The sequence below is a fragment of the Phocoena phocoena genome, chromosome 5, assembly GCF_963924675.1.
Source record: "Phocoena phocoena chromosome 5, mPhoPho1.1, whole genome shotgun sequence".
Lineage (NCBI taxonomy): Eukaryota > Metazoa > Chordata > Mammalia > Artiodactyla > Phocoenidae > Phocoena > Phocoena phocoena.
Window position 1 is genome coordinate 17,286,825 of NC_089223.1, and position 21,221 is coordinate 17,308,045.

The 21,221-nt window shown below is 39.5% G+C and overlaps 2 protein-coding genes and 1 pseudogene across 3 annotated transcripts in view; 2 read left to right on the plus strand and 1 right to left on the minus strand.

The window, feature by feature from the left end:
- The window catches only part of METAP1 (methionyl aminopeptidase 1), a 67,791-nt gene extending 65,205 nt beyond the window's left edge, over nt 1–2,586 (plus strand). The window contains exon 11 of the mRNA XM_065877824.1: nt 954–2,586. Within this exon, the coding sequence (XP_065733896.1) occupies nt 954–1,117 (164 nt within the window). The 3' untranslated portion in view covers nt 1,118–2,586. The remainder of the gene's footprint in view (nt 1–953) is intronic.
- Nucleotides 2,587–8,829: 6,243 nt separating this feature from the next.
- On the plus strand, nt 8,830–9,328 carry LOC136123782 (macrophage migration inhibitory factor pseudogene; annotated as a pseudogene).
- A 1,589-nt stretch (nt 9,329–10,917) lies between these two features.
- ADH5 (alcohol dehydrogenase 5 (class III), chi polypeptide) lies at nt 10,918–20,902 on the minus strand. Of its 2 annotated transcripts, XM_065877867.1 has the most exons (8): nt 20,801–20,896; nt 19,021–19,162; nt 18,049–18,136; nt 15,284–15,503; nt 14,873–15,133; nt 14,011–14,146; nt 11,352–11,490; nt 10,918–11,213 (listed from the first exon to the last, which is right to left on the minus strand). In XM_065877867.1, the coding sequence occupies exons 4-8, from the start codon at nt 15,479–15,481 to the stop codon at nt 11,189–11,191; spliced, it is 759 nt and encodes a 252-aa protein (XP_065733939.1). In that variant the 5' UTR covers nt 15,482–15,503; nt 18,049–18,136; nt 19,021–19,162; nt 20,801–20,896; the 3' UTR covers nt 10,918–11,188. The 2 variants fall into 2 exon arrangements, with proteins under 2 accessions (XP_065733939.1, XP_065733940.1); XM_065877868.1 differs by lacking the exon at nt 19,021–19,162 and having other exon boundaries at nt 20,801–20,902.
- Nucleotides 20,903–21,221: the final 319 nt, after the last annotated feature.

The following is a 21,221-nucleotide window of genomic DNA, read 5'->3' on the forward strand; positions in this document are numbered from 1 at the left end:
GAATATTGATTTTTTTTTTTTTTACATCTAATTTGGAGATAAGAAAGTCTCTGTAAACACATTTTTATAGTAGTATCTGGAATTGCAGAACTTTGTCATTCCACTGTTGCCTCTCCTCCCCTGCCCCACTCCTCCCCCCATTCTCTTTTTCCTGTGTTGTCTCCCAGCTCTTTTCATTGTCCCTTCGTTTCCTTTCTAACCCTCTCTCTAACCCATTCTCCCTCATCATAATTTTTTTTTTTTTTGGCCACGCTGCACAGCTTGCAGGATCTCAGTTCCTCGACCAGGGATTGAACCTGGGCCGCAGCAGTGAAAGCCTGGAATCCTAACCACCAGGCCACCAGGGAACTCCCAATAATTTTAAAATTTTCTCACCAATCTCTCTTTTTCTCTGCCCTCTTTCTGGTTACAGGGGTGTGGCCTATAAAAATTTCAGAGTATAATCTGTTCTCACCATCTTTGTGCCTGCCATTTAAAAATTATATCAGGAATTAAATGCTATAATAAAAGTATAAGAAGTTACTCTATTTCCTTCACAATATACATCGGCTATAGTTCAGTCAGTTTCCAAAGTTATACCAGGAGAGAGCTAAATTCATTAATTCAGTTTCTTACTTGTAGTTCTGTGATGAGTGGTTATCAGTTATGTTTCTGAAAATGAAACTGAGTGCCTTTATTTTGGACATACCAACTTGATTTAATATTTGGGAAGTATACAAAATGTGAAGTTTTAAAATTTAAACACTGTTCTTACTTTGTTGGACTAAAGACCAAAATGAAATAGAAAAGGCTTTACAGTTGAAGTGTAAATAGGAATCTTAATAGTGAATTTTAAAATTAGTTTTCTGAGATATCCAAGGATATAGGAGTACAGGCCAGTACACTTGCCTAGAGAGTTTATTAAGAAAACAAACTGAGTGATAGAATTAAGAACTGGTGTTTGTTTGTTTAAGGCGGATGGCAGGATGAAACCTGGCCGGATGGCTGGACAGCAGTGACGAGAGATGGGAAACGGTCTGCCCAGTTCGAGCACACCCTGCTGGTCACGGACACTGGCTGCGAAATCCTAACCCGGCGACTCGATAGCGCGCGGCCTCACTTCATGTCCCAATTTTAATTTCTCCCGAGATGGCACATCTCAGTGATACCTTCTGGCTGTACTCGGCATTTTATTGAGAGTACAGGATGGAAGAGGACATTTTTTATAACTTGTTTTGTTTTGACTATAGATAAGGAAGGACTACAGCATTTGATGTGTGTCCTCAAGAACTTGTCTTGGGTCTGAAAAAGCCAAGAAGAATAAAGGAAGCTTTCTCAACTCCTTTCAATGCTCCCCTCTCCCCACACAAAAAAATCTCTGCACCCCTGTTTTCTCATTTGCCCTTTGAGCACTTTTACTTAAACCTGCTTCTAGTTGCTTTTATCACTGCCACAACCGGGCCTTCAGAGCCACCTGCTTTCCAGGTGAATGTTGGAGATGAGAATCCCTGAAACTTTAGCAACATATTTTGCTCCCGATTTTTTTTTAATTATATATGTATGGAAATATATACGTATACATTTTAAATTCCATATATGTAATTACCAAACACTATGTGACCTGGGGTTTGTGTTGATTCTGACAGGGTTCTATGCTGTCGTAAATGGACCCATCATTTGCAGTGATTTAATTCCCAGCTGGGAATTGGCCTCCCTCCTCCCCTGCTAATTTACCCTCGTAATTGTGTGTAAGGAAGCACTCGGTCAGTGAGACTTTCCAGTGTGGACTCTGTGTGCGTGAATGGCTATGGCAAAATTCACTTTGGAAAAAGATGATCAGGTTTTAAAAAATCTAGTTTATGGCAAAAATAGCCACGCTCCAAGCGGAAGCTGGCTGTTGCAGAGAATGGGATTTTTGTAATACGTTGCTATTTCAGACCTCTGTTTGGTCATAATGGTAGGAAAAACGCTCCCTTCTCTCTTATTTCAAAGGCATACCTTGGAGATTTTCAGAGAAGGGTGGAGGCTGCACTGTGGAGGTTGATGGGGAAAGACAGTTCTGAAATCTCTCCAGCAGTGAGCAGAGTCTGGAAATTCTAATGTTTAATAAACCTGGTGGGGATGAGAAAGGAACTTCTTTGAAATTGGACTGTTGCCTTGCAGGGATGCAGCTGTCCTTGGTGTGCTACCACAATTCTCCTTTACATAGTTGGGAACCTCATTAGAAATGACCTCAGCTGCCCAACATCTGTGTTCCTTTCAGTAGTTCAGTCCAAATGGGAGTGCATCCAGTGAAGACATATCAGATCAAGGTCATTGTCATTAGAGAGTACATGATTACTAGGTATCTGGTAAGTTTATTCTAAGATAATTCGATACCACTGACATGTTACATTTGTATAAGAACATCTTTCCCAGAGTGCCTCAGACCTTTATTGCTTTAAAGGAATTATAATGTTTTCATTACTTTTATTATTTTAATGATTTAGTAAAGTGGCTGAATCTGGTATGTGTGTGAAGTTTTTTATCAAACTGTAATATTTGTGAACGGAATGCCTTGCAATATGAATGTTAATATAATGTGTAAAGGGAGATTAAAAAGTTTGAATGACTACCCCACCACGTAGTTGTTAACTTTGCTGTATTTGTTGGGGATTTCAGAAGGAAGTGGTGGGAATGGGGAGGCTAATTTCATAATCTAAAATAAAATTTGAGTAAAAATACGTTTTTAAGTTGAATGTCTATATACAGATCCCAGTACTGTGTTTAGTTCAGCAGTCTACCAGCAGTATTTGAAATGCAACCATATTTCTGAGATAGTTTAAGGTGGAGATTGCTGCATATGTGAGGCAGCATTTTATGTACTGATAGTGGAATTAACAGTGTGGGCTTACTCAGTGTCTACTATTAGAAAATAAGCTCAAAGAAAAAAGTCTTGGGTGGGTAGTTTTTTTTTGTTGCTGTTAAAAGATAACCACCACACTGGTGATGATGCTTTTCTCGGTTTGGGAGATTTTAAAACATTATGTCCTCTAGTCTAATTGTATATGTCTGATTACAAATGTTTGTTTAGTAGGTTTAGATGAGAAAACATCTCGGGTAGTTTCATCATTCTGCCAACTTCTCAAAAATGTCAGTGTGTTAACTTTTTATTTTTTGTATTAACTTTAAAATAATCCTTTTTTTCCCCTGACAGTCCTTCATCCCCCTTCGAATTATAATTTAGAAGGGAAAGGTGTTTGCCTCTTATTTTCATTTTATGTCTTTTGCTGGTAAAATGTATAAAGGTACATTAGAACCCGTTCACCAACACCTTTATATTACTTGCCATCCACATGTCTAAATTAACAGGAAGAGGGTGTTTAGGAATTTGCCATCTTAGCTTGATTCCTCAGTTTGTCCTGTCACCACTTCTGGCTTTTCATTGAGTTTGGTTAAATTTGAGAGTGGGATGCTCCAGTTTGCTAAAGCCCCCAAATGCACCCTCCTGGTATCTGTAAGCTATTTCTGTCCTACCCACCCACCCCCCGTTTTTTCTTTTTTTTACTTCTAGCTTTTCATTTTGAAAATTTCAAATTTACAGAAAAGTTGATGGTACAGTGAGATAACCATATATCCTTTCCCTGTATTCAGCAATTGTTATTGCATCACATCTCTCTATATAAAAAGCATTTTTCTTTTGAGAGAAATGGCATTGTTGTACTTCACCTGCTACTGTTGCAGCGTGTCTCTCTTAGAACATAAGGACCTTTCCTACACAATCATAATACTCTTGTCACACCCAAGGAATTGATTATTCATAGAGTTATCTAATGTATAGTACACATTCAAACCTGAGGCTCAGTTTCCCCCCAAGCGTACTTTAAAGCGTTTGTCTTGTTTAAAATGCAGAATCCAAACCCATGGCATTTGGTTGTCATCTGTAGGGTTTTTTAAACTCTAGAACAATCCTTCCACCTTTTTTTATCTTTTATGAAACTGACTTGAAAAAGCAGGCCAGTTAGCTTGTAGAATTCTGTGCTTCCCTGATTGTTCCTCATGAGTAGGTTCAGGATAAATGTTTTGGCAGAAGACTCCATAGATGGCATGTGGTGTGTCCCATTCATCGCATCGCATCACATCACATCACAAGGCACATACTGTCATTGTCACATTATTGCCGATATATGTTTGCTCACTAGGTTTCTTTCAGATTTTCTATTTTAAGATCCCTTTCTTAAGCAAATAATTTGGGAGGAGATACTTGGAGACCATTTGGATATCCTGTTCACTTAATGATTTTAGCATTCATTAATAATCCTTGCCGGAATCCATTATTTTGTTACATTGGTGGCTGCAAATAGGGACTTTCTAAATCTAGCATTCTGTCTGCATTTATTGGCTGGCATTCTTTTACTAAAGAAGCACTTTTTTGAGTATCAGTGTGGGCTCGTTGTTTTTAAAAATTCAATTAGTTACTCTAAATGGTCTGTATTTGGCCAGTGGAAGCACCTTTAAGCTTATTTATGGGTCATTTTGATCTGTGTCTGTCAGTCTTTGAGCACCTTCTTGCTTTTTGCCATATCAAGATGTTCTAGATTTATCTTACACTCTTCCTGCCCCAGCCTGGGAATTGGCTTCTTCTCCAAGGAGCCCTAGTTTCTTTTCATGGGGAATGGTATTTGGAAATCAAGATCTGGGTGCTGCTGGGGTGTCATTGCTCCTAGGGCCGTTCAGGGAACAGAGCCAGCAAATGCATTTTTCATAAATCATGAATTCATTCTGATACTTTGATTTCAAATTCAACACTAATCTTCCTCACCCTTCCCTGTTCCATATTTGTATCTTCCTTATCCCATGGTGAGAACTTAGGTTCTGAACAACATTAATATTTACTTATTTGCTTGATTCTACATGACATGTAAAATGATTTTAGAATTACTATACCAAAATCACTACCAAAAATGTAAGTGTAAAAGTTGTGATAGTTCCTATTCTTGGAACATATTTCACTAAGGGGGTACAGAGTATTGGTTTAAAAGCTATTTGAAGTAATTAATTTTGATCCTGCAGTATTCTAAATTTCATAAACCATGAAGTTATTTTTCAACAGTAAATGCAGTGAATCTTGGGGGCAAAGCATGCTATACAGGTGGGGAAGATTTTTTTTAGCGGTCTGGGAGTTAGAAATACTGGAATCAGTTGAGATAGTGTGATATGATTCTGTCTACATTTGATGGTGTGTGGCTTCTACCAAGTTCTCTAGCTACCAGAGGAGCAAATTATTACCACTTGTAATGTGGATGTATAGCCTATTTTCAGTATAGAGTAGGAAAAAACATCTGGACATTGTTTTAGGAACAGATTGTTTCACAACGTAGGCTGCATTGTGCTGATATTCTAAAAGTTATTAATGTGTTTTGCTTCATTTAAAAAATGAACATCGAAAGGAAGGCAGCACAGGTTCCATGCATCGAAATTCTGTGGTCCAACTGTGTTTGAACTCACAAGCAGCCTTTGGTGGCAGCCTCCTTCCTTACCTCTTTTTCCTTTTGCTGCTAAGTATGAAAAAGAGAAACAGTGGTTTGCATTTGGTTATTTTGCAAAAAAAAAAGCCAGGAGTCAGGTGGCCTTGGCTACCTGTTACCTGCTGCTTTGCATTTTGGGGACTGTGGTGAGGAACAACAGAACTGTCTGTATATGGTAATTATGTGATTACATTCAAACGTGTCAGCACTGGTTTATCTCACTAAAATGTGCCCCAAAGTCAATATGCGGAGCACTCAAGAAGGGCTTCCTGGAAAGATTTTCACTTACCACTGATGTTTGTTGGAGTTCAAAGTATTTTAATAATTTTTCTTGTGAATGTCCAGCCTTTTTACTATTGCAAAGCTTTGAGTAGAATAATTGCTTCCATCTCCTGGGTGCTTGGCCCTTTTACTATTACTCAAGCCTCCTCATTCAACTCCCAACAACAAACACATGACAAACTTGCAGGCATATTTGCTCTGTGGTGTCATGAGACGATCACGAGATCAACAATCAGGACACTAGGGCTCTGAGTTCTCTGATTTTTGCGATACGCGGGCCTCTCACTGTTGTGGCCTCTCCCGTTGCGGAAAACAGGCTCCGGACGTGCAGGCTCAGCGGCCATGGCTCTCGGGCCCAGCCGCTCCGCGGCATGTGGGATCTTCCGGGACCGGGGCACGAACCCGTGTCCCTTGCATCGGCAGGCGGACTCCCAACCACTGCGCCACCAGAGAAGCCCAGTTCTCTGATTTTTTAAACTAGCTGAATGGCTTGGACAAATCACCATATTTCTCTATGGAGGTATCCTATTTGTGTAATGACGCCACAACTTAGCAACTGTTTTATTCTATATATAATGTGACTATAAAGCGAATTTGCTTTATTTCAGTACTTGGGTCAGACATCAACAGAAAATTCAGAATAGAATTTTCCAAACTTTACCAGTAAATCTGAGCCCTGGGTGATTCTGAGAAAACAAAATAGCCAAGGATAAGAACATTTAATATTAAAATATAGATTTAAGAAAGAGAACAACAGGTATTTTAAAGCAAATTTCCACTGTTTTATCTTGTTTAACATATCTAGATATTTTTGGTAGTCAGGAATATTTCAGTCCACGTCTAAACTCTGGGTAGTTCTGTGGTGGATTAGCACTCCTTTCCTGAAGGGAGCATGTACATGTTACCTCTCAATGAATTGTTACGATGTCCAGTTTGATAAAAGTCAATCTGCTTAAAAGCCCATCCCACTTGCTCTGTTCCTATAAAGTTCCACCAAAAGAAGTTTGTATAATGCAGGACTTTGTACGTACCGGTTCACTGTGCTGGTTTACTTCCTAGTTGTTATCTTTAAAGATATGATTTCCTTGGTATAGTTCTATGTACTTATTATCTAAGTAACCGTTTAAATATACTTAATGTTTTCCAAATGTGTTTTCTGTCTGTTTTTTCTGCAGGGTATTTGCTGACAGAGAATCTGATCTTGCATGTTAATTGAAACAAAATTGGCTGAGTGCAAAGTTGGTTTTTCCTGGGTCACAAAGTATCTCTAGGCCCAAAGAACTGTCAGTTACTTTAGGACTTTGATCATCAACCTACTTGGGAGATTGGTAGCCATGCAGAAAATGTTCTGAAGCATCTGTGCATGTAAAAATATGTTCCCTGTTTCTCAGATCAACAAAACATTTTGAGAATCGTGAGCTACATTTAATTTTGCTTTGAAATGGGATAAATGGAAGTAGCATTGTGTTTATCTTTCGGAGCTGTATTTGTTTAAGCTGTACACACATTAACTGGCTCCACTGTAACAAAGTTTGGAAATAATGCAGTTTTTTCCCTCATCTCAATAACCTCATCATTCCACAGGTTCTACCTTATGTTAGTTCTCTGTGCATGTAGTAAAGAACTCATTCCAAGTCAGACATGGAATTCCAAGTCAGCCTGTATATGGACTATCTTTCTACAGTAAACATCACTAGGTGGGTTAAATAGAAAGCAGAATAGCCCAACATGCTGAAAATGGAAAAGCAGGAAAGATTTGAAAAATGCCAAGTATACCAGCATTTTCAATGAAAAACAAAAAGCTGTTAAAAGATACATCCTAATATTGTAAAATTTTGGATCCTTAAAAATTTTTTTTTACTAACTTTCATGAAATATACAGCAGAGGTTAGCGACTTGTGTTAAAATTATATACCTTTTATCCAAGAAAGCAGTTTAAACATAACTTCAAAAAATTCCCGACAATACTTCTAAGGTGGTAGAGTCCTCATTTTGGACAACCAGGATAGATTGGCTGACATGCACATAGTGAATGTTTTTTAGCCCTATGTTGTGTATGTTCTTCCAAAAAATATTTGGTTTCGCAATATACATAACAACTTAGATGCCATCCAAGAGGATGTATTAAAAGTATCTTAACAAGAAATACTTTATACCTATAGTTCCATGTTCCAAGAATCTTTATATTAAAGATCTTGTAAAATTGATTCTTAATACTGGTTCTTTGAAAGAGACAATTGTACTTTCAGCCAGGAAATGCTCATACTTGTTAAACTGAATTAGCTGGCTCAAGACTATGTACATGACTGTGACAGAAAAGTAAACTCCCTAATTGACCAGCTACAAGAATTGGAGTTACATTATTTTACTATCTTAAAATTATTTTCTCATTATTGGAGAACATAATGTTTGCCATTCTCATTCAAGTATAATTCATGTATGAGAAGAAAAATAAAGGCGAAAAAAAACCAAAAAAATTATTAGTTCTCCTCCATTATTACCCTATATACCCATTCTGTTACTGCAGTCGCTTAAGGCAATAATATACTTTGTTCCTGGAAGGCTGAGCTAAAACAAATCAGATTAAAGCACACTTCCTATAGCTAGGGTAGAAGCTATTTTTATTCTGTTCTTCCAGTTCACCCAGAACAATAGGTTGGAGCCATCTGGGCCCCGACTGGGTCTCCACCCCTCTAGGTAAAATGAGAGAAGCTAGGTCATACTGCCTAGTCCTTCAAATGCACCAGAGATCCAAAAAAGAAGTCCTGACCATAACTGCCACTATACCAGTTTTCAGTCAACTAAATATTGCTCTCTCAGAAACACAAACTTTGGGAGTAATTAAGCTACATCAGTCAAAAGAATTAAAACAAGAAAAAGCACATGGTTTCAATCCAACCAAAAGATATGTATGTGCATGACATATCTGATGTCCTGACACAAAAACAGTCTAAACTATGCTATGATGTAGAAAGAAGAAAAAGGCACATAGTAGGCGGGGCGCCGTTCACACGAGAGTCGGTTGGTTCCTGTATCCCTGTCCCCGCCTTCCCTCGCCGTCATGTCGATATTCCTGGTGAACACCAACGTGCCCCGCGCCTCTGTGCCGGACGGGCTCCTCTCAGATCTCACCCAGCAGCTGGCGCAGGCAGGCCACGGGCAAGCTGGCGCTGTACATCGCGGTGCACGTGGTCCCGGACCAACTCCTGGCTTTCGGGGGCTCCAGCGAGCCGTGCGCGCTCTGCAGCCTGCACAGCATCAGCAAGATCGGCGGCGCGCAGAACCGTTCCGACAGCAAGCTGCTGTGACGCCTGCGCGTCAGCCCGGGCAGGATCTACATCAACTACTCCATGAACGCGGCCAACGTGGGCTGGAACGGCTCCACCTTCGTCTGCACGTCGCGCTCCGGAGCCCCCTGCCCCAGGCCCGCAGCCCGCACGCGGTTTTCTGCCCGCCCCGCCCCCAGCGACCCCACCTCCCAGGACGGAGAAATAAACGGTATGGAGACCGGGGGGCGGGGGGAAGCACAGGATAGTGTTAATAGTATTCCTTCGTGTTAAAGTATATGTATAAATGCTATTATATTCATAGAAACTAATGGGAAAGATACATAAACTGAATAGTGGTCACCTTTTTTGGGGGGGAAAAGGGAAGTGTAGCTTTTCTTATGCAATTTTCTCTACTATTTGAATGTTCTAACTCTTGGATGTATTGCCTTCATGTATTTATTTTTGTGTTAATGGATCACCTGGATGGTAAGACTATGCATCATTTTCGTTTGCTTCTTTATTCTGCTCAGGGTAAAGAAACCTAAATGTTACTTAACAGCACCGGGAAAAGACTGATAGATTTGACTATACTAAAATAAAAATTAAGAAATATAAAATATATTAATATAAAACTTACAAAGGATTGGCATCTAGAATAAAGAACCCCTAAAAATTACTCAGAAAAAGAGAAGTAATCCAACAGAAAAATGGGCAAAGGATGTGAACAGATGCCTCACAAAAAAGGAAATACAAATGGCCAAAAGAATGAAAGACTTGGGACCTCCCTGGCGGTCCAGTGGTTAAGACTCTGCACTCCTAATGCAGGGGGCTCAGGTTCCACCCCTGGTCAGGGAACTAAGATCCCACCATGCTGTGTGCCACGACCAAAAAAAAGACTTTAGTTATTAAGGGAAAGGCAAATTAAAGTCATTTCACACCCATCTGATTTGCAAAAATGTCCAACCACATTTAAGAGCAATCTGACAATTTCTAATAAGGTTTAAAATGTGTTTATCCTATGGTACACATCCTTCATAACTAACGCACTGAGCACAATGTACAAGGATGTTCCACCACAGTGTTGTTAGCAATACAGAAACAATTGGGGCAACAACTATATGCCATCAACTGGAGACAGATAAATTATGGTTCATATAATTGACTACTACTGCACAGTACTAAAATTAATGAATGGGAGCATCACCTACAACAGGGATTAATCACAAAATAATGAGTGAAAAATGAAAGCTGCAGAATGAGACAGTATCATGTTTAAAACATGTATGACAATACAGAAGACTAAAGGCTTTACGAATATGTGTAGTCAAAGTACGGCAACATGCATGGGAGTGATAAACACCCAATTCTGGATGTCGACTATACCGCAGGAGAGGAAAGGCAAAGTGGCCTGGAAGAGTAAGATGTTAAGATTTGACAAAATAAGTACTGGAAATTTGGGTATTCAGTATATAAATATTTTCCATATGCTTGAAATAGTTCAGAGTGACCAACAACACATATATACCTACTTAAGCTCAGAAGGTAGTTTCAATGATGAATTTGTGGGCCAGATGTCATACTAGGAATTAGGAGTCTAAGTCTGAGCAATGCATCGTACTTGCCCACAAGGAGATAATCTCACAGAAGCAGATTTGGGTTCTGATTAACTGTGCTACTGCTGATTGGAGACATCTGTTTTTTAGTAAATGGGCCTGAGACCCTTAAAAGTTAAGCGAAAGTTACCAAGGACAGTAGAAGACAAGGTTCAGATACTCACCACCGCCCTTCTTCCTCCATCTTTCCTTTAAAGAATGAAGATAATGGGGAGAGCAACGATGACAAAGAATTTGACATACAACAGAGCTGACAACTTCCACACATATGCAGAAATTCCTTTTATTATGTTAAAAATATTCCTTAATGAGCCAGCAATTATTTATGTGAAGAGTCCAGAAAACAGACTTATGACAGTATTAGCCTTATCCTTGATTAGACATTTATGAATTTATACAGAAAACATTATTCCCCAGAGTCAGTTAATGAAGGTCTAAGAAGCTGTGAACTTGAAAGAGCTCCTTCCTGCTTGTCTGGCTGCTCCAATCAGACCACAAGACTTAGTTACAAGGATGGAAGAATTTTTCTCTTTTGAATTTAAAGCTTTAAAACAGTTCGGATGCTGTAAGAGAAGAAAGCAATAAACAGGTTCTGAATGATTTCTTTGAAGACCACTAAAACTGTTTTTTTTACCCTTCTCCCTCCATAAGCCCCAAATCATTACCACATTCTACATTAAACAGCTAAAGAGAAAGCTCACCTCTTTCCTGCATGCATCAGTTCAAAGGCTTCGTTAATTTGGTCAAAAGGCAAATTGTGAGTCACAAATTCATCAATCTTTATTTTTTTGGACATATATTCGGACACCAACTTTGGGATGCTTTCTACACTCTTCCATCCTAAAAGAAATCATACATCTATTCATTAAGTTTTCCAACAAATCTCTACAGTATGCTTATTACTTAGTGGGTGACAAAGACATTTAAGAGAATGAATTTTTTCACGAACTAAAGAGGAATGAAAAACTTCAAAATCAGCATAGAGAGGAAGAAGAAATGCACATCTTTAATAAAGAAAAAAGTAAATGCCTTTTGAGCACTTGCCTTTTTCTGTATTAAGGTTTACTAAAATCTCATTAAATCTTAATGGAGATTTTTAAACCATACAGGATAGAAGTCTCAGAATAAGCTTATTTAAGTCCACAACAGCAAAGATTTCTGTAATCGTGAAATTCAAGGAAGAAAAAAACTGATGTGATACATGACTATTTCTGTGGTTTTAATTTCAACAGTAAGGATACCATCGCAGAAGAGAAAACTGAAATTGAAAAGCAAAGTAGGTGATCTTTAGTTACAGGTTACGATTTTAAACAAAATCAGATCCTTCAATTTCTCACTTGTGTTGAAAGAAGCAGTAAATCAACAAAGAAGCCTTCCCACCTTTTAAACCAGGGAGTCTTTGGACCACATTTCAAACCTCTTTTGAGCCTTTCCCAAATCTCCCTTCTTGTGTCCTCTACCAGTTACCCTTTCCTTCCAAACTGCAGTGCTTTTTTTTCTCCTTTAAATCTCCTAGTAACTGAGACAACCATAGCCACTGCCATTCCCTCAACTGAAACTTCTGTTTACATTTGTGAGTCATATTTTAGCAACACCCATGGAGCCCCAAGGCTCCAGCTTATTTCCCAATAAGCATGTGCTTGGATGAGGCTTCAGTGAGAGGTGACTACCAAACCCCCGGCTCAGTCTCCCAGACTAAGAACACCCTTTCAAATACAGCTATGGACCCTGAGATGATGCCCCTGAGCTGCATGTATGGCTCTGAAAGTCTGTCCTAAAATACTCAGGTGCAGCATGCGTGTAGCGGTTTGGAAAAGAGGGTTTAGTCAGCTTGACCTTTGCCTTGACAAATTCTGTAGTATAAGGAAGGAAAACTTTGACCAAACCCCTCATTTTTCATACTTTCCTAATCTTTTCTTTTGGCCTTGAAACAAAAGCTGGCATGAGGTAGGGGACACTTTGCTTAAACACAGATCATTAAAAACTCATGCTATTAGAGAATGGACTTGAGGACACGGGGAGGGGGAAGGGTAAGCTGGGACGAAGGAACAGAGTGTCATGGAGTTATATACACTACCAAATGTAAAAAAGATAGCTTGTGGAAGCAGCCGCATAGCACAGGAGATCAGCTCTGTGCTTTGTGACCACCTAGAGGGGTGGGATAGGGAGGGTGGGAGGAAGACGAAAGAGGGAGGAGATAGGGGGATATATGTATATGCATAGCTGATTACTTTTTTATACAGCAGAAACTAACACACCATTGTAAAGCAATTATACTCCAATAAAAATGTTAAAAAAAAAAAGAAATGCAAATTCTTGAGGAAAAAAAACCCTCAAGCTATGTAATTCTCTTTCCTTAGGAGGATGGTAAGGATATAAATATATTTTTTAAAAATCTATGAAAAACTTTAGATTTCATTTATTCACAACAGTTGGGATATACAAACATGGTTTTTTTTTTTTTTTAAATAAACAGTTGGTTTTTTTAATAGTTTTTTTAAGATGTTGGGGGTAGGAGTTAATTAATTAATTAATTTTTGCTGTGTTGGGTCTTCTTCTGTGCGAGGGCTTTCTCTAGTTGTGGCAAGCGGGCGCCACTCTTCATCATGGTGCGTGGGCCTCTCACTATCGTGGCCTCTCTTGTTGCGGAGCACAGGCTCCAGACGTGCAGCCTCAGTAGTTGTGGCTCACGGGCCTAGTTGCTCTGCGGCATATGGGATCCTCCCAGACCAGGGCTCAAACCCGTGTCCCCTGCATTAGCAGGCAGATTCTCAACCACTGTGGCACCATGGACGCCCCTACAAACATGTTTTGTCTTTTCTCTTCTCTAGCTGAGCAACCTTGAAAAAGGTGGAAACTTTCTCAGCATTCTGCTGGTAGTTAGGCAACCCCAAACCACCACATACTTTTAGGATCATACAAGGGAAAAATGATCAGTCTGGCAGCTTTTCAATTTTGTTGTAAGGTTTTGTCAAATTTAATATTTTCAGTTTAAGACTTAGTATTGGTTACTGCTGAAATCAGTACTATTCAGACGGAAGTATGATCACATCCAGGGATCACTGTACTCTCTGGAAAAATGAGTAAAAAATGCCAATAACCTATGTAAGTCTACAACACGGCACAGGGTGGCTGATACTGTCGTTTGCTTATCCTGTAACCAGCTTCTCACTCCTGACCTACCCTCAACTATTTCATTAACAGAATATTAATATTTTTTTCAATGTGTAAGAAGTAGCCTTGTGTTTCAGGAGAAGCTGAGCACCTCCGCAGTCCCAGGGGTAAATGCTGACTGGGATTAAAATTCTGCCAATGGAAGTAACAAAAGAGAAAATGTACTCATCTCATCCACCAAATTACCTCCAAAGGCAGTGCCTTTCCACGTGCGGCCTGTTACCAGCTGGAATGGACGAGTGGCAACTTCTTCACCTGAGGCAGCTACTCCAACCACCACGCTGACGCCCCAGCCTTTGTGGCAGGCCTCCAGCGCTGCTCTCTGCAGGCAAATCACAGAGGTCAGTGCACTGTGCTGAGAATATCTGCTTCCCCAGAAACTTCCGGGGGAGAGGGGTGGTACAGAGCTTTATTAGAAAAACGGCAACAAAATGTCCAAAGTGAGTATTTAGTAAGTTTAATTTTATTGAACAATTTTAACAGGTATTTTAAAAAATTTACGAACTTGGCCCAACACTGACACAAATTGAAAGAATAAAAAGCTTTCATTTGTTATTTTAAAAAGTAAATCTTAGCTCAAAATTCTAAAGGCTTAATAATGGCAGCAGAGAAGTAACAGTTATACTTCTGCTGAGTGTCTACTTTGTGTCAGGTACCTACGGTTACTATCTGCATTTTACACATAAGGAAACAGGTTTAAAGAAGTTAAGTAGTTGCTCAAGGTCACTGAGTTAGTAAGTGGACATATATCTAATTCCAAAGCCCATGTTCTCTACAGCTGCATCATTTTGCCTTTTCATTTAATGAAACATACTCTGAGATTTATGTGTACACTGAAAGGCAAAGAAACATTTCCCTTCATCTTTCCCTTGTATCATTTCCAATTTCTAGTTCATGTAGTCATTTTCCCTTCTAATAATTCTTATCAGGGAATTCAAGACTTTTCCTTTACAAAACAAAACAATTTTTGACCTTAATTAAGGAAATTACATTTAAAAAAAGCAGCCCCCACCCCCCCACCACTTGGAATGAAGCCAAGCATACTCACCATGACTTTAACGTTACCAATACACTCAAAGGAATAGTCCACTCCCCCATCAGTCATCTCAATGAGCACTTCCTGGATAGGTTTACTGAAGTCCTGGGGGTTAATACACTCAGAGGCCCCAAACTCCTTAGCCCTTGTGAATTTATCTTTATTGATGTCCACACCAATGATCCGGGATGCACCAGCCACCTTACAGCCCATGATAACTGCCAATCCAACTCCTCCCAGGCCAAAGACGGCACAAGTAGAGCCAGGCTCCACCTAATAGTAAAGATAGTCTATAAGGTACTCATTTCACAAGAGTCAAGGAAATCATTAGTTTTCTTACTGTTTGGGCCAATTTCACTATTCCAGCAAGGCTTTGTTGTATGAAATTAGAAGGTGGACGCTAAAACCCAGGCCACCACTTACCTTGGCAGTGTTCACAGCAGCACCGTAACCAGTTGAAATGCCACAACCCAGAAGGCAGACTTTATCCAAAGGGGCTAAAGGATCAATTTTAGCAACAGAGATATCAGCCACAACTGTGTATTCAGAAAATGTGCTGGTTCCCATGTAATGTAAAATTGTCTTTCCTTTACAAGTAAATCTGCTAGTGCCATCTGGCATTAATCCTTTCCCTTGAGTGACTCTGAAGAAAATAAAAAAGGAAGAAGGTAGGGTAGAATCAAGTTTCCTAAAATGCACAGGAAAAAGAAATCAATTTTTAAAATAATGACCAGTAAACAGAAGAGTGTGCTAAGACCAGAAGTCTAATTTCTAATATATTCATTAATAATTTAGCACCTTTCAGCAATGCCTTATTAGGAAAACTTCTAAAAGAATTATAATCTTACCTATCTTCTTCCAGCATTCAATATGCTTCTGGATTATACTGTCAGAGTATTGAATAATTTTAACAGGTACAATTTATGGCTCAGATGAAATGATTTTAAAATTCCATCGTAAAACTCTGTGACCAAATATAACTTCATAAAGCCAAAACCAGCATCTACACAGCAAAGATTACAAGCAACTATCCACATCAGCTGATGAAAGATGTCCACACTGGCTGATTTAGACCTTTCAGGAGGCCTATTTCAAAAGTGTAGCTCTCACCACTGATATGATACATGGTAACAAAAATTATTTTTGATATTCTAAATAGGTGATGTAACATCTTGCTCAGGAACATGGGCCCTAAAGGCAGACACACTTGTGCTCAAATCCCACGTGCTCCTAGGCAAGTCAATTAACTTTTGTGCCTTAGTTTCCTCACCAGAAAATCAGAGAAATCTATCTTTCTTAGACGTTGCTATAAAGATCAAATGAGGTTATGTAAAGCACTAGCACTGTGCCTGGCACAGAGTGCTTAATATATGTTATTTTAACAAAAATAAACACTACAATTTGATGTACATTCTTGGACAAATCCTTTGGAATACATGTGAATAAATAAATATATATAGATGAAGAAAAATGGATTGCCTCTTGATTCAAGAATAAGTACATTTCCTTTGGGAGAAAAACAAAAGTATGATCAGAAACAAACAACAAATAGGTGACAAAGCTCTACCATAAATAACTTGTATCTTTATGAGAGCAAGTTAAGTTTGTTTAGCTCTGAATGTGAGAAATTGCTCCTGTCCCAGAAGAGTTTCTTGAACAAAAGGTGATATGGGATGTATTTTAAGCTTTGAAAGGACTTGTCCTTCTAAAAGGTTACAGACAGCCACAAAAAAACCTATTACCATTATTATATCTGACGTGTCAAAATTTTTTCAGACCGTGTTTGGAATTCCCTTTCAAAATGACTAGTTTTTTTCTTTTTTCAGTTCTAGCTTTTTTTTTTTTTTTTTTTTTTTTGCGGTACGCAGGCCTCTCATTGCTGTGGCCTCTCCCGTTGCGGAGCACAGGCTCAGCAGCCATGGCTCACGGGCCCAGCTGCTCCGCGGCATGTGGGATCCTCCCAGACCGGGACACGAACCCATGTCCCCTGCATCGGCAGGCAGACTCTCAACCACTGCGCCACCAGGGAAGCCCAGTTCTAGCTTTTTAACTGGATTTACGTGATAAAATAAATGGAACCTTATTTCCAAAAATAGAAACTAATTTTGTCAATGGCTTTAGAAAAAAATGCAAAAATAAACAGATCTCCCAAACACTGCTGGTGGGAGTATATCCCATGACTCAGCAATTTCAATCCTAGGGAAATACCCAAGAGAAAGTTGTGTATATGTCCATCAAGAGACACATATGAATGCTTATAGTGGCACTAATCACAACAGCTCCAAACTGGCAGCAACGTAAATGTCCATGAACAGGAGAACGGATTAACAGTGATTATCTGGAATGGAATGTGAAAGAAACAAAAGAAAATCACTGATGCACAGAGCAACCTGGATACATCTCAAAGGAAGCCAGACAAAAGAGCACATACTGCATAATTCTGTTTATATGAAGTCCTACAGTGAAAGATATCAAAATAGTGGTTAGCTTTGAGGGAGGCAGGTGTTGACTTGTATGGGACATGAAGAACTTTGTGGGCTGCTGGAAGGGTTCTCTATCTTGATCTGGGTGATGGTTATAACTATTAGGTGTGTATATGTATAAAAATTCATGGAGCTGTACACTTAAGATCTGTATAATTACTTCATTATATGTATGTTCTACTTCAATAAAAAAGACAAAAAAGGGGCGAACAGACACAAGATCTTAAATGCCTTGAAGTTCTTTAAGTGTGTTACCTTGCTACAATCAAATAACCACCTTTTCTGTGTCAAAAGGTTATGTTATCTCTTGTAGTCTTCCCAAAACCTTATGAGCTAAGTTTTATTACTTCGATTTCATGGACAATAAAATGGCTCATAAAAATGACTTCATTTAATTTCATAAGCATGTCCCTCCTTACTACATATTTTGGCAAATTTAGCCTAGTGTTATGGAAAGAGAACGGGTTCAGACATTTGTGAGGTACCTCTTAACAGCTGATGATGCTGGGCACACCACTTAATTTCTGGGTCTAAATTTTCTCATCTATGAATATAGTGATAGCAGCGATAATGACAGGTTGCCCTAAAGATGGAATAATTCATGTAAAATGCCCTGTATAGATTGCCACATCATTACTTATTATCATGATATTATCATGATTAGTGTTACCTCTTGTTTTAAGAATAAAATAAAAAGATACTAACCTTATCTTCTGGCAAAGGTTCGTTTTAGGATTTAGACAAAATTTGCACTCTCCACACTGTGGGATGTAAAGTGGGATGACAGTATCACCTGGAAAACAAATGCAAGGACATTATCCTGAATAGGTAGCATCTGATTCTAAATGAATACATCAGCCCCTGCAAATTCCCTTTTTTTTTTTAATTAAAAAAATTTTATTTATTTATTTTTGGCTGCGTTGGGTCTTCGTTGCTGTGTGCAGGCTTTCTCTAGTTGCGGTAAGAAGGGGCTACTCTTCGTTGCGGTGCATGGGCTTCTCATTGTGGTGGCGTTTCTTGTCATGGAGCATGGGCTCTAGGCGCGCGGGTTTCAGTAGTTGTGGCTTGCGGGCTCTAGAGTGCGGGCTCAGTAGTTGTGGCACACGGGCTTAGCTGCTCTGGAGCATGTGGGATCTTCCTGGACCAGGGCTCGAACCCTTGTCCCTTGCACTGGCAGGCAGATTCTTAACCACTGCTCCACCAGGGAAGTCCCCCAAATTCCCATTCTTGTCAACCCATGCAGCTTTGCAAAGTTAACAACTTTAAGACCTAGAACTTTACCTACATGACATCATTCAGACACTGCCTGACTATGCAAAAAATACAAGCTTCAAATTTTTGTCTAAGTGAAACTTTTAAAACAGTAAGTGGAGAACAAGGAGGTCATGTGCTTCAAAACACTGACTCAATGCATCTTCAAAAATTCTTGCTTAATTGGGCAAAATTTGCTTTGGAGATGTACTTAAACCATTTCAGATAAACAGCAGTCTGCATAATCAGAGAGAAAGAAACTCTCAAATATTTGTGCTTTTCAGATGAGGCGTATAAAATCAATCTGACAACTTACTTAGGCAATAACTTACTCACAAATAAACAATGTATAAGTTATCAGAAACATAATTTCCCTATAGAAATAAACCAAAATTGTAAAATAAGTGATTCAAATACTCTCCTTACCTGCCTTCAGCTTAGTAACTCCTTCACCAACACTTTCCACAATTCCAGCACCTTCATGTCCCAAGATCACTGGAAAACTCCCCTCAGGATCAGCCCCACTCAGGGTATAGGCGTCAGTGTGGCAAACTGCAGTGGCAATAATCTAACAGGGTATTAACGTGTCTACATGTGTGTGCATGCGATTCAGTGAGGCATAGGTGGAGGCACTTTTAATAACATTTTATTGATTAGAAGATACAATTCTTTCATATTTTAACCTCTCTAAAATCAGCATATGCTTATACTCTATGGCATCTTAATTAGAACTGGCAGCATTTTCTTAGTGGTACTTAAAAGTAACGGTGCATTTATAGGCAATGAAACATGGTACATCTATTCTCCTTTTCGGTGCATGTTAGCAAGAGAAGGTAAACAAGGTGATGTTTTGGGCACTGTGCCGTCTGCAGGTGTGGAGAGGAACATCCCCTGTGTGCAAAAGCAGGTGGAACCCATCTCACTGCTGGCCTCCTCCTAACTGCTGGGGAATGCGATTTCTAAAAAGGTATTGGCTATTTCTGAAATACGTCAGCCTGCTTGGTCTGGGCCAAAACTCAGAGGTTTTACTGGAACCAACTCCCCTTTTAGCAGCCACACACAATTTCTACTTAAATAAGCCCTTTATCCCGATTTCTCTAGCCTTCAAGCATCTCTCACTTCTCCAAACTACCAAAAGCACAGAAAGGAAAAGTCTTGGGGGTGTCTGTATTTATGCTTCTATGCTTCTCACAAATATATCCAATTACAATGTAACATTCTTGGCTGTTTGTTAGCAGTTTCCCAAGGAAGACTGCTGAACTCAGTGTGCCCGATACGGCTCATTTTAGTACATCCAGGACCAACATTTTCTTTTCTAGTAGCAAAATCACAACCAGGCTGATTTCTGAACTTAAAGAAAAACATACACACTAGTCTAAGATTTCAGATCCCTGGGCCTGGGTTAAAAGGATCTGGAAGTTATTTGGCTCTGGCTTCTCGACCTGTTCAGTGTGACCCCTGGGAACCTGAGAATTGGAAGTGGGATGGGGAAAGTATACTCCAATTCACAGCAAAAAATGCTTATTTTTTCTAGAGGTTAGTTTTATTCAATGTTCAGTACTTTAAAGCACTGATTTTATATGAAAACAAGTACAGAGGAGAATGCCAGAATACCCAGCTGCCTGCCTTGTGCAGTATGACTCTCTCTAGGGGTAACTTCAACTTCCCTGCCACAGCAGAGGTTGAGAAGCACTGCAATAGTGAATCCCCTGAACCCTGGCCTTGTCTCCAAGGGTCAGTACATTTTAAAGCTCTCTTAGCAAGCTTACTTCACTTGCTTGTTGGTCTAATCAATTAGGAGCCTCTTCCTAAATCTTATTTGAAGTTTCTTCCAACAATCCAAAGACCATTTCTTTCTTCTTTTGTTTCTAATGTGTCACCATAGATTTTAACTTATGGGATCAGCAGAAAGGGGAGCATCCTACCAATCCACCTTAAACCCAGACTACAGAAGATAAATTGCAGTAATCCAATGATCCATGCAGAAGGCTGCTCAGCACAACACCAAAGCTCAAAAGATGGGAGAAGGCTGCTGCAAAGGTGAGAGGGATAAAATAAGAGGCTGTGATTCCAAGGTTGGATGACCTTCAATACCTTCTCCTTGACATTGTCCTTTGGGATTTCTCCTCTGCAGACCTCAGAGGACTCATCTATCCAGAGACCTAATTGTAAGCCTTTTTCCCCAGTGCCTTGGATGTTTCGTTACCTTAATTCGAACTTCATGAGCCTTTGGGGGTGCCACCTCTATCTCCTCTATAGAGAGAGGCTTTCTAGCCTCCCAGGCAACCGCAGCCTTACATTTGATAACCTGAAATGGGGAAAACAGAGCAAGATGTTTATCCTCCTGAACTAGTAACAAACTACTTATTAGTTAATTTAGATGCTGGTGAATGCTAATCTTAGAAAGTACATCACAAATAAGACACATATAACTCTAAGTGATATGGAGAACTGTCTGGCACGTGTTTATACTTCATATAAATGATATTCATTAAAAAGATTTAATCGAGATGGCCACATGAAGTTTAATTCAGGAATTCCCTGGCAGTCCCGTGGTTAGGACTCGGCGCTTTCACAGCTGGGGCCCACTTTCAATCCCTGTTCCGGGGAAACTAAGATCCCTGCAA